This window comes from Podarcis vaucheri, assembly GCF_965113315.1.
Source record: "Podarcis vaucheri genome assembly, chromosome: 1".
Classification (NCBI taxonomy): Eukaryota; Metazoa; Chordata; class Lepidosauria; order Squamata; family Lacertidae; genus Podarcis; species Podarcis vaucheri.
Genome location: NC_138759.1, coordinates 106312604 through 106328859, shown reverse-complemented (window position 1 = coordinate 106328859; position 16256 = coordinate 106312604). Strand labels below are relative to the sequence as shown.

General features: G+C 40.2%; 1 protein-coding gene across 50 annotated transcripts in view; it reads left to right on the top strand.

The window, feature by feature from the left end:
• The window catches only part of NEB (nebulin), a 153493-nt gene that overhangs the window by 56833 nt on the left and 80404 nt on the right, over positions 1 to 16256 (top strand). For 49 of the 50 annotated variants that reach the window (XM_082196548.1, XM_082196557.1, XM_082196559.1 and 46 more), the window contains 18 exons: positions 548 to 859; positions 1452 to 1655; positions 2387 to 2491; positions 2593 to 2700; positions 3252 to 3563; positions 4281 to 4484; positions 5564 to 5668; positions 5767 to 5874; positions 7063 to 7374; positions 8521 to 8724; positions 9435 to 9539; positions 9825 to 9932; positions 11170 to 11481; positions 12689 to 12892; positions 13419 to 13523; positions 13651 to 13758; positions 14435 to 14746; positions 15747 to 15950. In XM_082196548.1, the coding sequence (XP_082052674.1) occupies positions 548 to 859; positions 1452 to 1655; positions 2387 to 2491; positions 2593 to 2700; positions 3252 to 3563; positions 4281 to 4484; positions 5564 to 5668; positions 5767 to 5874; positions 7063 to 7374; positions 8521 to 8724; positions 9435 to 9539; positions 9825 to 9932; positions 11170 to 11481; positions 12689 to 12892; positions 13419 to 13523; positions 13651 to 13758; positions 14435 to 14746; positions 15747 to 15950 (3432 nt within the window). The remainder of the gene's footprint in view (positions 1 to 547; positions 860 to 1451; positions 1656 to 2386; positions 2492 to 2592; positions 2701 to 3251; positions 3564 to 4280; positions 4485 to 5563; positions 5669 to 5766; positions 5875 to 7062; positions 7375 to 8520; positions 8725 to 9434; positions 9540 to 9824; positions 9933 to 11169; positions 11482 to 12688; positions 12893 to 13418; positions 13524 to 13650; positions 13759 to 14434; positions 14747 to 15746; positions 15951 to 16256) is intronic. The other variant, XM_082196544.1, reaches the window with a different exon arrangement.

Sequence of the window (16256 nt, the reverse complement as noted above, 5' to 3'; positions counted from 1 at the left end):
CCTTATTGGCTCAGTGGGATGGGTTGGCAGCTTTTTCATCCTTTTGTTTGTTACCTTCCCGCCCCCCAGTTGCAGATAATGGAAAGCTATTAACTTTACTAGCTCCAGGGCTGGTGTAGCTAAGAGGCCCTTTTTTGTGTGTATCAGGATAACAATGACAGCTTAGGTTCCTGCACATCCAAGCCTGTCCCCGACACTCCCCTGGAATAGTCCACTTTGGGTCCTGCAGATGTACCCAGGACCTTCCGAGGTAGAATTGCCATTTTGGTTCAGACATGCAAATCTTAACACAGAAGGATGGTTAAATTCTGCTTAATGTTTTACAGTAGTACAATCACACTATATTGCTTTGATTCCATAAACTCTTAAATGACTGTTGGTCATGTCCAACCATTTGAGCTGAAACGCCTTATTATATAAGTTAGGATGTCCTGAGAAATCAAGTTTTGGAGGGATGATCATTTGCTAAGGCCTTTATAAATACACGAGCACCTCTTAATGTAATTAGAATGAGAAGTTAGTGAAAATAATTTTATTTTTCACACAGTACAAGTACAAAGTTGGATATCGCAAGCAGCTTGGCCACCATGTTGGAGCACGCAGCATACAGGATGACCCGAAACTTGTGCATTCTATGAATGTAGCCAAGATGCAGAGCGAAAGAGAATATAAGAAAGACTTCGAAAAATCGAAGACCAGGTATACCAGCCCTGTGGATATGCTTGGAGTCTTACTGGCAAAGAATTGTCAGAAGCTGGTCAGCGATGTCGATTACCGTCATTATCTGCACCAATGGACATGCCTGCCAGATCAGAATGATGTTGTGCATGCCAGGAAAACATATGAACTTCAGAGTGATGTAAGTATCTTATTTTTTCTTAAAGGCTTTTAAGCATGAGACTATCCCAGGGTTGGTGGATTTTATTCACAATTCCTTATGGGGGAAAAGCCTGTCTCTAAACAGCAAATAGTGATAATTGTGCCTGGATCTTAGAACAAAAAGGTGAGACTGGAGTGATGGATCAAATGAGGGAACATATTATTCATAAGTCAGAAGAGTGGGAAGCTAACTTCAACCTTGAGGGACCTGCCTGTTCCAAGGGGTATGCCAAGTCATAGCCCAAAGCCTAGGTCCCACCTAATGGTGAGCAAGAAAGTGGTCCTAACTCATCCCCTTCAGGATTGATGGCAGATGGTTCGATTGGGCTGCCCTGCTCATCAGCCTAATGGCTGCATTCTATTTAGATAGCATGCATACTATATATTAAAAGAGTAAAAAAAAAGTTGAAAAAGTTTGTTTCTTTTGTTTAATCTGTGCTGACATAAATTGACAGTGTAACAACAGTCTCTATAGTTGATGTGGATTATAATTTGTGATGGCAAAAATGCTCATTTGTAATGGAAGGTTTTCATGGAACTATTGTCCTCCCTGCTTGTTTCTTTTCAAACAGAATATGTATAAAGCAGATCTTGAATGGCTAAAGGGCATTGGCTGGACTCCAAGTGGTTCCTTGGAAGCTGAGAAGAATAAGAGAGCCTCCCAGATCTTAAGTGACTACATCTACAGACAGCATCCTGACAAATTCAAATTCACAAGTCCCATTGACTCTATGCCTATGGCTTTGGCAAAGCATAATTCTGAAGTTATGGACCATGTGAGTTTCATTCATGCCCCTTCCTTAAAACTCATATGAACAAATATATAAAGAAATCTTGCTGGTTTAGCAATGCTGTGACTGGGGATATGCAGGCTCTGATCACTTTGAGAATTTGCCTAGTGATTTTATCATTATAACTATTTATCTCTATGATTGTTATCTGACCCTAATTAACTAATTAAGAGTTTCATTTTTGTGCTAAGGAGGCACATTCCATTCATTCTTATTTTCATACTCTTTCAACAACCATTTTGTAGCAAAATGTTGGTTTTCATAAATGTTGGATCAGGGCCATTTCCAGAAAGTAGTTATGGGAGGGCATTGTTTGAGAACATGAGTGTCGTCCCCCCCCCCCAATGTTATTTAATATCTATCTGAAATCTTCAGACCTGTCACCAGAAGATTTGAAGTGAAATACCACTAATATGTGGAATGTACCCATCAATCTCTTTCTGTTCCATCCGAAGCATCAGAGGAGATTGACTGGTGCTTGGAGATGGTGGAAGACCTGACCCCAATACTCCATGCTCTGGTAACTTCCAGTCTGGATTATTGTGATGTGCTCTGTGTGGGCATGAGGACAAATTGGAAACTTCAACTGTTTTATCTGTTTTATGACTATGACATTATGTTGAAGGACTTCTGATAAATCTTAGAAGGAAACAAATTGCCATTCTTGGTTGCTGCTGCCTTCGTCAAATAATTTATTTACTGGTTGTTGTTTTCAGCGCAAGTATATAGATGCATGGAACAAGGATAAAACCACCATTCATATCATGCCAGATACTCCTGAAATTATACTGTCGCAGCAGAACAAGATCAACTATAGCGATGTAAGTAAAAATAAAAATAAAAAAATTGGTAGAGAACCAGTTTAGAAGAAATACAAGTGCCCTGTTTTTAAACACATAATCAATCTTTGCCATTCTTTTAGAAATTATACAAACTTTCGTTGGAAGAGGCCAGGAGAAAGGGTTATGATCTTCGTGTAGATGCAATTCCAATCAAGGCCGCTAAAGCTTCAAGAGATATTGCAAGCGAGGTAAGTAGTTCTGTTCATGAGTTGTCAGATGCTGTTATGTAATAGGCATTGCATTTTCCCAAACCACTTCCCTTAATAGTAAATAGTCCCAAATAGGCTAAATAGTCCCCCTGTGTTACCGATATTGTCAGTTATCATAAATAGGAATAATCATTGAATACATTAAGGTTTCGCAGGTGCCTGCAGATGTTGATGGCAGAATCCAAAATGACCCTCAGTCCTTCCAATAAAATAGTTTCACTAAGTTCCCAGTATGTGGCACCCACATGTTGTAAGCTAGCGGGTATAGGAATCTTTACCTGTCTTCCAACCCAGATATACCAGGAAGCCTACACCTAGGTTTGGTTCATGCTCTCATGTTTTTTAAATGTTGTTTTTCTTTAAAGCTGTCCCTTTCTGAAAAAATAAAAAACACAGAATGACAGGTCCGTTTTTTAATAGATTCATGAATCATATTCTGTATAAGTACAGAAACTGAGAAACTGCCTGACAACAAGCAGTCTTCTGGGTAGATGATTTATAATATGCACATATATTTCTTTCCCCTCCAGTACAAATACAAAGAAGGCTACCGCAAGCAAGTTGGCCACCACATTGGAGCACGCAGTGTGCAAGACGACCCAAAACTTGTGCATTCTATGAATGTAGCCAAAATGCAGAGTGAGAGGGAGTATAAGAAAGACTTTGAGAAATGGAAGACCAAATATACCACCCCTGTGGATATGCTGGAAGTGTTGCACGCTAAGAATTGCCAGAAACTGGTCAGTGATGTCGATTACCGTCATTATTTGCACCAGTGGACGTGCCTGCCAGATCAGAATGATGTTGTGCATGCCAGGAAAACATATGAACTTCAGAGCGATGTGAGTATCTTTATAAGAAAAAGCGTTTTAAACATTAGATTATCCCAGGGCCAGCGGATTTGAACCACCATTTTCTGTGTGAAGAAAGCCATTCTCTAAACATCAGGCAATTATAATTGCGACGGGATCTCGAAACAAAGATTGATTACTGCTCCAGAGGTCCAGAACACCTTTCTGTGGGATGTACATTTGGCTTTTGGCTGAGGTTTGCTCCACAAAGGGGGAACCACTACCAAGGAAGCCCTGAGACCGGGCATCACCAACAGTTTAGCACCCACCGAAGGCAGCAACAGCAGGGAATCCCCTGCCAGTTATAGGACCTGAGATTGTTGAAATCAGGGAAGCGCTCCTTTAGGTACTTGGGTCTCAAGCCATTTGGGCTTTGTATGTTAATACAAACACTTTGAATTGGGCCCAGCAGCTCACCGGCAGCCAGTGAAGTGCCTTCAGGATTGATGGCAGGTGGTTCGATTGGGCTGCCCCACTCATCAGCCTAATAGCTGCATTCTGTTTAGATAGCATGCGTACTATATATTAAAAGAGTAAAAAAAAAGTTGAAAAGTTATTGCTTGTTTAATCTGTGCTGACACAAATTGACAGTGTAACAATAGTCTCTTTAGTTGATGTGGATTATAATTTATGAAGGCAAAAATCCTCAATTGCAATGGAAGGTTTTCATGGATCTATTGTCCTCCCTGCTTGTTTCTTTTCAAACAGAATATGTATAAAGCAGATCTTGAATGGCTAAAGGGCATTGGCTGGACTCCAAGTGGTTCCTTGGAAGCTGAGAAGAACAAGAGAGCCTCTCAGATCTTGAGTGACTACATCTACAGACAGCATCCTGACAAATTCAAATTCACAAGTCCCATTGATTCTATGCCTATGGCTTTGGCAAAGCATAATTCTGAAGTTATGGACCATGTGAGTTTCATTCATGCCCCTTCCTTAAAACTCATATGAACAAATATATAAAGAAATCTTGCTGGTTTAGCAATGCTGTGACTGGGGATATGCAGGCTCTGATCACTTTGAGAATTTGCCTAGTGATTTTATCATTATAACTATTTATCTCTATGATTGTTATCTGACCCTAATTAACTAATTAAGAGCTTCGTTTTTGTTCTAAGAAGGCACATTCCATTCATTCTTATTTTCATACTCTTTCAGCAACCATTTTCATACTGGTTGAATCAGAGCCATTTCCAGAACGTGGATATGATGGGCTTTGTTTAGTACCATGAGCATTTCCCCCGTCTTGTTAATTAATATATATCTGCAAACAGTTGGGACCCCTCTCAAAAGGAGATTTGGAGTGAAATACCAATAATATGTGGAGGGCACCAAGCTATTGCTCTCTGTTCCATCTGAAGCACGAGAGGAAACTGAAGTGCTAGCCTGGTGCTTGGAGATGGTAATGGACTAGATCAGGCATAGGCAAACTCGGCCCTCCAGATGTTTTGAGACTACAATTCCCATCATCCCTGACCACTGGTCTTGCTAGCTAGGGATGATGGGAGTTGTTGTCGCAAAACATCTGGAGGGATGAGTTTGCCTATGCCTGGACTAGATGCTGATCAGTAAATTGAAGTGGAACCAGGAAAAGATGGGGGTCTTATGTATCCAAAGTTCCTCTGGAAGGAGCAGGTGTAAGCATTGTGATGTTCTGGACCCATCTCTGTCAGTGGAGGCCCAAGTAGCCTCAGTGCCTAGGAGTTCATTTACATCTACAGCTGATATGCCAACTACGGCCCAACTACAGAGAAGACTTGGCCACAGTACTCCATGCTCTGGTAACTTCCAGATTGGATTACGGCAATGTTCTCTATGTGGGGCTGCCCTTGGAGGCAATTTGGAAACTTCAACAGTTTTATGATTGTGAAGGGCTTCTTAAGAGATTTTAGAAACAAACAAATGAATGAAAGAATTACCATTTTTGGCAGCTGCTACCTTTATCAAATAATTTATTTACTTTTTTTCCTTACTATTTACTATTTTTTCAGCGCAAGTATATAGATGCATGGAACAAGGATAAAACCACCATTCACATTATGCCAGATACTCCTGAAATTATATTGTCACAGCAGAACAAGATCAACTATAGTGATGTAAGTAATGTCTTCAAAATCGTTGGTAGAAAACCAATTTAGAATAATAACAAGTGCTCTGTTTTTAAACATTAAACCAATCATTGCCATTCTTTTAGAAATTATACAAACTTTCATTGGAAGAGGCCAGGAGAAAGGGTTATGATCTTCGTGTAGATGCAATTCCAATCAAGGCTGCTAAAGCTTCAAGAGACATTGCAAGTGAAGTAAGTAGTTCTGTTCATGAGTTGTCAGATGCTGTCATGTAATAGGCATTGCATCTCCCTAACCCACTTCCCTTATTACTTTTTTTTTTCAAAAAAACCCATCATTTTTCTATCGCTCAGTGGATAGTGAATAGGTGGGTTTTTGTTTTCTGGTTTGAATTGTTGAAAGGGCAGTGATATGTGAATCCCTCATTTATCACAGCTGATACAGCTAATCTTGTGATGCTTTGAATAGATTTAGATGACTAAATAGCTCCCCCCCCCATGTTATTGATATAGTCAATCATCATTAATAGGAATATTCATTGAATATGTTAAGTTTTCACAAGTGCCCAAACTGGTGATGGTGGAATCCAAAGCATGCCTGAATCCTTAAAATAAAATCGTTACACTTGATTCCTAGTATGTAGCAGTCACCTATTGACAGCTAAAAGGTAAAGGTAAAGGACTGCTGACCGTTAAGTCCAGTCGCAAATGACTCTGGGGTTGTGGTGCTCATCTCGCTTTACTGATCGAGGCAGCTGATGTTTGTCCGCAGACAGTTTTTCCGAGTCATATGGCTGGCATGACTAAGCCACTTCTGGAAAAACCAGAGCAGCGCACGGAAACGCTGTTTGCCTTCCCGCTGGAGCGGTACCTATTTATCTACTTGCACTTTGACATGCTTTCGAACTGCTAGGTTGGCAGGAGCTGGGACAGAGCAACGGGAGCTCACCCCGTCGCGGGGATTTGAATTGTCAACCTTCTGATTGGCAAGCTCTAGACTAAGTGGTTTAGACCACAGTGCCAGGAATTGCATGGAACTTTGGCCTGTCATCCAAGCCAGGCTTGTCATTCAAGCTTACACTTAGATTTGGCTAATGCTCGCATTTGTTTTCTTTTTTTCTGTGGTTTTTCTTTAAAGCTGCCCCTTCTGAAAACAACACAAAACAGAATGACTGGTCCATTTTTAATAGATTCATGAATAATAATAAAAAATACCTTCCTAAAGGAAACAAATCTTTAAAGATTATTAGAGAATCTGTATGAGGAATTAGGAAAATGAAGTGGCAAAAAGATAAGGAAGAAAGATGCTATCTAAATGGGGAAAATACTGTCACAATCCTCTCAGAATGTGGGATTTTCCAATGCAGCTATCTGATGAATAATCTTATGGGTAGACGGTTTACACGTGTATATCTATTTCAGTACAAATACAAAGAAGGCTATCGCAAGCAGCTTGGCCACCATATTGGAGCACGCAGTGTGCAAGATGACCCGAAACTTGTGCATTCTATGAATGTAGCCAAAATGCAGAGTGAGAGGGAGTATAAGAAGGACTTTGAGAAATGGAAGACTAAGTATATTAGCCCTGTGGACATGCTGGAAGTGTTGCACGCTAAGAATTGCCAGAAGTTGGTCAGTGATATCGATTACCGTCATTATCTGCACCAGTGGACCTGCCTTCCAGATCAGAATGACGTCATCCAGGCTAGAAAGGCCTATGATCTCCAGAGTGATGTGAGTACTATTTATGTTTGGGCACAACTAAACATAATATAAGGCATAAAATCGGGGGGGGGGGGAGGGGTGTGTGTGTGTGTGTCAAATGGTGGGATACAAGGGAGTGTAGAACTGATTCCTTCCTTCCCCCAGCCTGCTCCATCAATCTTGGCTCTTTTCTCCTAACCCACCTCTAATTCCAGACAACTTTCAAGTGTTGCAGTTGCACAATGTGAAGTAACAAAAAGCAAACATGGTGGCAGTGGTCACTGGTACAGAGGACTGACACCATGGGTAGGCAAACTAAGGCCTGGCGGCTGGATCCGGCCCAATCACCTTCTAAATCCGGCCCGTGGATGGTCCAGGAATCAGTGTGTTTTTACATGAGTAGAATGTGTCCTTTTGTTTAAAATAGATCTCTCGGTTATTTGTGGGGCCTGCCTGGTATTTTTACATAAGTAGAATGTGTGCTTTTATTTAAATTACATCTCTGGGTTGTTTGTGGGGCATAGGAATTCGTTCATATTTTTTCCCCAAAATATAGTCCAACCCCCCCCCCCCGCAAGGTCTGAGGGACAGTGGACCAGCCCCCTGCTGAAAAAGTTTGCTGACCCCTGACTGACCCCTTCCTATCGGCAGACCCCCTGTGAGGAGAAGGTAGAAAAACCCCTCCTGGGGCTGCACCAGAGTATCAGCAGGAAGCAGACTGTCAGATATGTAGCACTCTGAATTTCTTGTATTATTTACAGCGAATTAAAACAACAAAGCATAGCTAGTGTGAGCTGAGTGCCTCACACACGTCTCTGTTGCGAGAGCAGAGAGAGAACAATCAGCGGAAGTTACAGATGCTCACTTCCGTTCTCAGGCATAACAGTACACAACAGTACAGGAATGTCAACATGACTATCATGTTACATCAGTGATGTGAGACTGAAATCCCAACATCCTCCCCATGCCCATAGCAGCCATGTTATCCTGACACTTGTGGCACTTTTATTCGAGCATGAGTACCAGCACCTCATTATGGTGTGTGTGTATGTGTGTGTGTTACATATTTTTTCTCTCTCTTTCTGTCATCCTAATCAGACGGCACCCCCTCCCCCAAGCAAGAGTCCTCTATAGCTTTTGCTTTTATTAATGATTCTTTGAATTTCTTATTCACAGAATGCCTACAAAGCAGACCTTGAGTGGATGAAAGGCATTGGCTGGGTCCCTATTGGTTCACTGGATGTGGAAAAAGCCAAGAAGGCTGGAGAGATCCTAAGTGAAAAGCAGTATCGTCAGCCACCAGACAAATTCAAATTCACCAGTGTGACAGATTCTCTTGAAATGGAGTTGGCCAAGCATAATGCAGAAACAATGAACAAGGTGAATCTGAGCCGGGCAGTTGAGAAACTAGTACTGTGGTACAAATGTTGTAGGGTCTAATTACAGGGCACTAGTGATCCAACGTTTTTCCATTTTCACTGATTTACGTTGGGGAGCTTTTTGTACCTTGTTTAACTTTTGCCTTTTAACTTAAGGGGATTTAAAAGTAACCAGCTTTGGTCAGAGTTTACATTACATATTTGAAATATGACATACAGTTAACATTTCTTTTAAAGCTGTATTGGCATATAGGTGGGTAGTCAACAAGTAACATGGTTGTGACCACTGTACATTTCTCTGAAAGCAAAACATTTCACTTCATGTATCTTAGACATTTTTGTCAGTTATTTTATTGCAAAGTTCATGAATTGGAAGAACATTGCGCCATTTGCATCAGGTAGACTTAAATATGAACAAATAATACATTTATTCTCATATGGAACCTGTGAGGTAGATATAAGCTGAGAGATCGTTAGTGGTCTAAGATCACCTAGTCAGCTGCACGGCTGATTGAAGATTTGAACTCCACCCAGTCTTAGTCCAACACTCTACCTACAGCACCACAGTTCGAGGTAGCGGAGTTCTGCCTCTGCAGGCTATTTTAATGCAATTTTCATAGGAGGCCCTCACTTAAAAAAACAAAAAAGCCCTAGGATTACTGAACGATTGTCCTTATAACCACTGTCTCTTGTGCTTATGTTCTTCCACAGCGTTTGTATACGGAAGCTTGGGATAAAGACAAGGTTACGATCCACGTGATGCCTGATACACCTGAAATCATGCTGTCAAAATTCAACAAGCTAAACTATAGTCAGGTGAGTGCCATTTGGATAAACAAAGGAGTTCCTCCATACCAAGGGAGACTGCAAATATTTCAGCCAACGTCCATGGTTGTTGCAAGGGATGTGGGCCCCATAGTCACCAGATGGTTAGGGTTTGTTGAGGCTCAGTAGGCTAGAGTTGCCCTGGAGGTTTTGGTTTAAGTGCAGCACAGTCAAGTTGTTGCACCTCAGTCAGTTATGTAAAATTATATATGTGTGTGGACATGAAGGATGCAGGCATGGATAACAATGAAGTAAACATGTTATTCTTCCTTACAGAAATTATACAGACTTGCTATGGAGGAGGCAAAGAAGGATGGCTATGACTTACGTTTGGATGCTATCCCAATTCAAGCTGCCAAGGCTTCCAGAAATATTGCCAGTGATGTGTGTACCCAATATGTTCTATGTATAGCATTTTTTTTTAAGGGGAAAACATTTCTTGCTCTAAATAAAAAAAAGAATTGAAACTATGGTCTCAATTCTACAGTATGTGTGACTGTGGTGGATGTTTTAGGCATCCATGAAAGGCAGTATTAGAGAGAAGCTACATTTCCTTCCACGATTTTGGTTTCATTTGCTAAGAGACTAAATTATTATGTGAATTATGGGGACAAAAGAACAGGGTTCTTTAGTAGCATTAAGAACAGAGTATTGAAAAAGGTGCCTGAGGAGATGTAGTAAATAGAAAGCAGAGTGGCACGAGGAGAGTCTTAGGCACAATATAGGAAGACAGTAATGTTTCACAGGGTTTTAATGTGATACAAGCTACAATGAAACCCTAAAACAATTATTTCATGGTTAGTGAAAGGGCAAGTTAAAAGAAAACTCAAAGTCGAAGTTAATTATGTATTAACTACAGCTCAGCTGTTATTAGCAGGAAATGTTTACTGTGTGGAATATTAATAAGATCACTTGCTGTAAACATTCATGGGAAGAAAAGAATAATGCAAGCAGAAACTTGGGCTTTTTGCCCCATTTTGGAACTGTTATCAACCCACCGGACATTTTCACAGTGTGGTGAAATGGACTTAGCCAGATGTATTTCCTTGTTTGTTTGCTTTGTTTACTATGTTTCTTTAAAACTTACTGGAAAAGAAAGGAAAAATATTTGAAGGCAGCTGCATAATAGATTAAAAAAGAAAAGAAAAAAAAAAGAGATGAAATCCAGGGGGAAAATATATTGGGATTAATTTAGAGCTGAGATTCAAGGAACTGTGAACAAGCTCTGCATCTCCAAGGGACCATGGACTCGTGGTTCATGAAAGCCCCCACTTGATCGCCACATAGCAAAGTAGTTTTGAAACTGGAAAGATGGCGGGAGGTGCTTAAGCATTACCCAAGACATCGGAACTACCTAAAGAGCTTTTTCATTCCTATCCATGAATAATAAAGGATTGAAGAAGAAGAAAAGCTTACCTTGCCAAAGGAACAAAATCTTTAAAGATTATTAGAAAATATGTACGATGAAATAGGAAGATGAAGGGACAAGCATAGGAACAAAAGATGCTATCTAGATGAGAAAAATACTGTCACAATCCTCTCAGAATGTGGGATTTTCCAATGCAGGTATCTGATGAATAATCTTATGGGTAGATGGTTTACACATGTATATCTATTTCAGTACAAATACAAAGAAGGCTATCGCAAGCAGCTTGGCCACCATATTGGAGCACGCAGTGTGCAAGATGACCCGAAACTTGTGCATTCTATGAATGTAGCCAAAATGCAGAGTGAGAGGGAGTATAAGAAGGACTTTGAGAAATGGAAGACTAAGTATATTAGCCCTGTGGACATGCTGGAAGTGTTGCACGCTAAGAATTGCCAGAAGTTGGTCAGTGATATTGATTACCGTCATTATCTGCACCAGTGGACCTGCCTTCCAGATCAGAATGACGTCATCCAAGCTAGAAAGGCCTATGATCTCCAGAGTGATGTGAGTAAGCTATGCAGAATAAACACAGCCAGTGAATTTGTGTCTTTCCCCAAATCATCCAGATATGCTTTTTTATGGAGACAGTTCATATATACCTGGAAATCAATGTGTTATAAGTGGAGATGAATGGATTCCATCCATTCCTCTCTGTTATTGTTCACTATTCCTTGGGTTGCCTTCCGTTTGAACCCTGGAACAAACTCCGGGTTTTGTATTGTCAGTAAAGGCTTTTGTGCATAATTTTAAAAGTAAACCTAAAACAAAAACCAGCAAACCACCCCAATGACACATAAAACAAAAGGTATGTTTTTAATTGGGAATTTTTTTTAAGTTAAAAGAACAGTTTTTAGAAACATATACAATATTTATATCATGTATATTTTTAAATGCAGTAGCAAAATTGTGCAATTCTGAAAAAATAAGCTAGTTTTTTTAATGAACAATTTAAAAATAATTATTTGTAAGATACCTTGCAAACGTTTTGGAAATATATCACCAGATACTTTTAGTTCCGTTACGATAACGTGAAACACCAAAATCCAAGGTGAAATTCAGTAGAGGCAGATTCCATTAGCATTCTAAGCAATGTCGGGAATGAGACATCAATGGCACAGTTCTATAGATATTTACTCAGAAGTAGCACTTTGTTCAATTGGGCTTGCTCCCAAGTAATTAAACATGTGACAAGAGGCCAAGCAATGAACAAGGGAGTGTGAATCAGACTGCATAGGATCATCAAGTTTGGGCTAAATGAATATGTAGCTGCAAAAGCAGGAGTTATAGTGGTTGTAACTGTGATGTATTGGTCCTTTAGTATACACATATTTAATGTTTCATCTCTATGTTTATAACCCAGACACTGGCGGAGGAAGAGGCGTGTGGGGGGAGCACACCACCCACGGCAGCGCAATCCCAGCAGGGTGCCATCGCGGCTGCCCCCCTGCCCGTGCTGGGTGCCACACCCCTACAGGTGGCACACCATGCCCCCAGGACGCACGCCACGCCCCCAGGACACGCACCATGCCCCTACAGGTGGCGCGCCACGTCCCTGGGACGTGCGCCAGCCCTGCCCCTGCCTGCTCTCTGCCCCCCGCTGCTGGAGCATGAAGCTCCACCACTGAACCCAGAAATATTCCCCTGCAATAGTAGTTATGTGTGAAGTTGATAGTTTCTCTGAATGCAAGGATAATCTGTGTTCATATTCCAGGTGCTTTACAAATCAGATATGGAATGGCTGAAAGGTGTTGGTTGGATTCCTTCTGGCTCTTTGGAAGTTGAGAAAGTAAAGAGAGCAGGAGAAATCCTAAGTGACAGGAAGTACCGACAGCCACCTGATAAGTTCAAGTTTACCAGCGTCACAGATTCTTTGGAGATGGAGTTGGCAAAACATAACGCTGAGACGATGAACAAGGTGAGTCTTGTGATTAGGCATTTCTAGGACTGCGCTGTGTGTGTTCTCTAATGCCAATATTTGCTTAAAGATTTGCTTAAAGATTTGCCTCAACATTCGTATTTTTCGCTGCCATCAATACCCTTTTGTCTTTCTCAGCTCTTGTTGCCACTTTCCCTCTTTTTTTCCTTGCAACCACAGTTATTTGCCCATTTTTCGATTAAGCCAATTGGCTAACCAATGTGATAGTTATTTATAAGTGTTGATGGTGTTCTCACAGAAGATACAATAACAATTCTAACTTGGGGCATCACAAGGATAGGAGTAAGTGTGGCAACAAATTATTTAATATAATGAAATATGATTTAACAAAATTATTTTAGTTAGAAAATCCTGGTATTATTTGGTAAATTTATATTGTTGGGCATGCTACAATACAATTTTTGTTTATGGATATAGTAGCAATAGCATCAGTTCCTAAGGGTGCATGTTATTTTGATGCTTTTCAAAATACAAAATGCTAACTATTTCTTCTGCTCTCCCACAGAGATTATACACTGAAGCCTGGAATGTTGATAAAACAAACATTCATGTCATGCCAGATACCCCAGAGATTATGCTGGCAAAGGCAAACTCAGCCAACATTAGCCACGTAAGAGCATTTTTTAAGGATGGGTTTTAAAAATGCATCTGTTTTCTTAAATAATTGGGGATTCTGTACAAATTCTATGTGAGTGAGTTTTCATTCATGGTTGTTGTTTTTATGACTCCTTCTGTAGAGACTTTATATCGAGGGATGGGAAGAGGCGAAGCAGAAAGGATATGACTTGAGAGCTGATGCAATTCCAATCAGATCTGCAAAGGCATCAAGGGACATAGCTAGTGATGTAAGTGGATGTGTTGATTACACACTTCTGCGGAGAAATGCAAGTAACAACCCTGTTGTTTTCAAAATGACTATTATAGAAATAATTAATTCAAAGAAAAGGTGTTCAGTCTTCTAGGGTGGCGATGCAGGTCCTTTCGACTGACCCTATATTGATATCTTCAACATTTGTAGTACACAAGAGCAATATTCCCCAGCCTGATGCCCTACAAAAGTTTTGGATTGCCATTCTTATTAGTCTCTGCAAGCATGCCCAATGCTTTTAATTAATAAATAATAATAGCTCTAAAAAGTGTTTCTTTTCTCTTTTGCAGTTTATTTTTTTAAAAAAGATATTTATTGCAAGTTTTAAACAAGAAATCACCAAACATATAATAAACCATCACCAAGATATAACAAACAAAGAAAAACAGAGAAAAACAAAAAGATAAACATAGAATAGAAAAAATACAACAAAAACAGCTATCCATAAATCATATTTCCATAACTTTTGGACTTCCTCACATCTCCCTTTCCTGCGTTCCCAGTTATAAACTTATAAGCAGCAATTTATTACCTTATTTCAATTCTTATTTTGTAATTTTCAAATATTATGTCTTAGGCTTTAAATATTTTTGTCAAATTCTTAACTACTTAATTTAAACATAATATTGTTTCAACTTTCATCTCTTTTGCAGTTTAAATACAAAGAAGCATATGAGAAGCAGAAAGGGCACTATATCGGGTTCCGAAACCTTCAAGATGATCCCAAGATGGTGTTGGCTATGCATGTAGCTAAAATGCAGAGCGATCGGGAGTACAAGAAAGTATTTAATCAACTGAAGACGAAGATCCATAGTCCAGTTGACATGCTATCAGTCCTGTTGGCTAAGAATTGTCAGAAGCTTGTTAGTGACATTGATTACCGCCACTACCTGCATGAATGGACCTGCCTGCCTGACCAGAATGACGTCATTCAGGCTAAGAAAGTGTATGACATACAGAGTGATGTACGTAAAAGCAAACATAAAGCACCTGGGCACATGGAGGTGGGATCACAGCTCAGTGGCAAAACACCTTCTTTGCAAGCAGAAGGTCTCTCAGGTTCAGTCTATGGCATATTGAGTTGAAAAGAGTTAGAACATCAGTAGCAAGTTTAAAAGGTCAGGTATCTCTCTCGTTGCCTGAGACCCTGGCTTCTGATCAGAGTAGGCGGGACTAGGCTAGATGGACCAATAGTCGGAACCGATATAAAGACAGCTTCCTATGTTTCCATAAATTTCTGAATGTGGGATGAAATATGCTTAGGCTATTCATAAAGAAATAAAAGTCTGGTGCGTTTCAGTCCCGAAGCTCTTATGCAAAACTGTAGGGCTGCACAGAAACACTCTGCTTGGTTAAGCAGGCTGTAAAAAGTGAGCATCAATAAAGATCAAATTTCAATGTCCCTGGGCTGGATTGAGACACATCATAAAAGCATTTCAGGAAAACGCGTTGTAAACCTCATAATGGGAAATCACGTTGCAGAAAGGCCAAACTCTACAGCGCCATCTGGAGTCACGATGTTATAATGCATTAAAAACACTTAAAAAAACAAACACACAACTAAAACTAATGTAAACCAATATATGGTAAGTAAAAGTGCCTAAACTTATTTGTGCTGGTGCTGCTACAAATAATTTGGATTAGCAGTCCTAAATACAATAATTAGGGAACAAGCCACACTTTGCTCAGTAGGGACTTTTATGTAACCATGCTAAGGACTGCAGTGTAAGAGTTATTGGGCCTGGTACCAGGGTTGTGTTTAGAGCAAGTGTAGTATTCACCTCAGTTTTACTCAAAGTAGACCCACTGAAATTAATAACCATGGTTAAGTTCATTAATTTCACCCCTAGTCTTCAAGATTTAGCATGGGATGGATCAAACATATGATAGTACGAATTGGCAGACCTTAAATTGGAGGAAACATTTTCAACCATATTGTTAATAGCCCAATTGTTTCCTTTGCAGAACGTCTACAAGCAAGACCTAGAATGGCTGCGTGGTATTGGTTGGATTCCAGAAGGTTCTTTGGAAGTCTTAAAAGTGAAGAAGGCCCAGGAGATCCTGAATGACAGACTGTACCGTCAACGACCAGACTCTGTGAAATTCACCGCTATTGTTGATTCTCCAGAAATTGTCTTGGCAAAGGCCAATGCTCTGCTTCAGAGCAATGTAAGAAACTTTGCATTTGCCTTTGGGTCCTCGGGTATCTGCGTTTTGGGTGTGGGGAGAATGTCCTTCTAGATGCTCACTCCGGCATGCTGGAATCAAGTGAGATATATGAAAATAATAAGCACAAAACCCATGCAGCTTTGATTTTCAACAATCACTTGAGGCTGCCTATGCTCTCATTTAAGATCACATTTAGACCCCTATGAAGTCAAAGAAGGCTTTCCATTGGGGCAATTGGGGTGCAGAGATTGCAGTTTGTTTCATGATCTGTACACTTTGCTAGAGAGCCTTTAAACTGAGTTAATG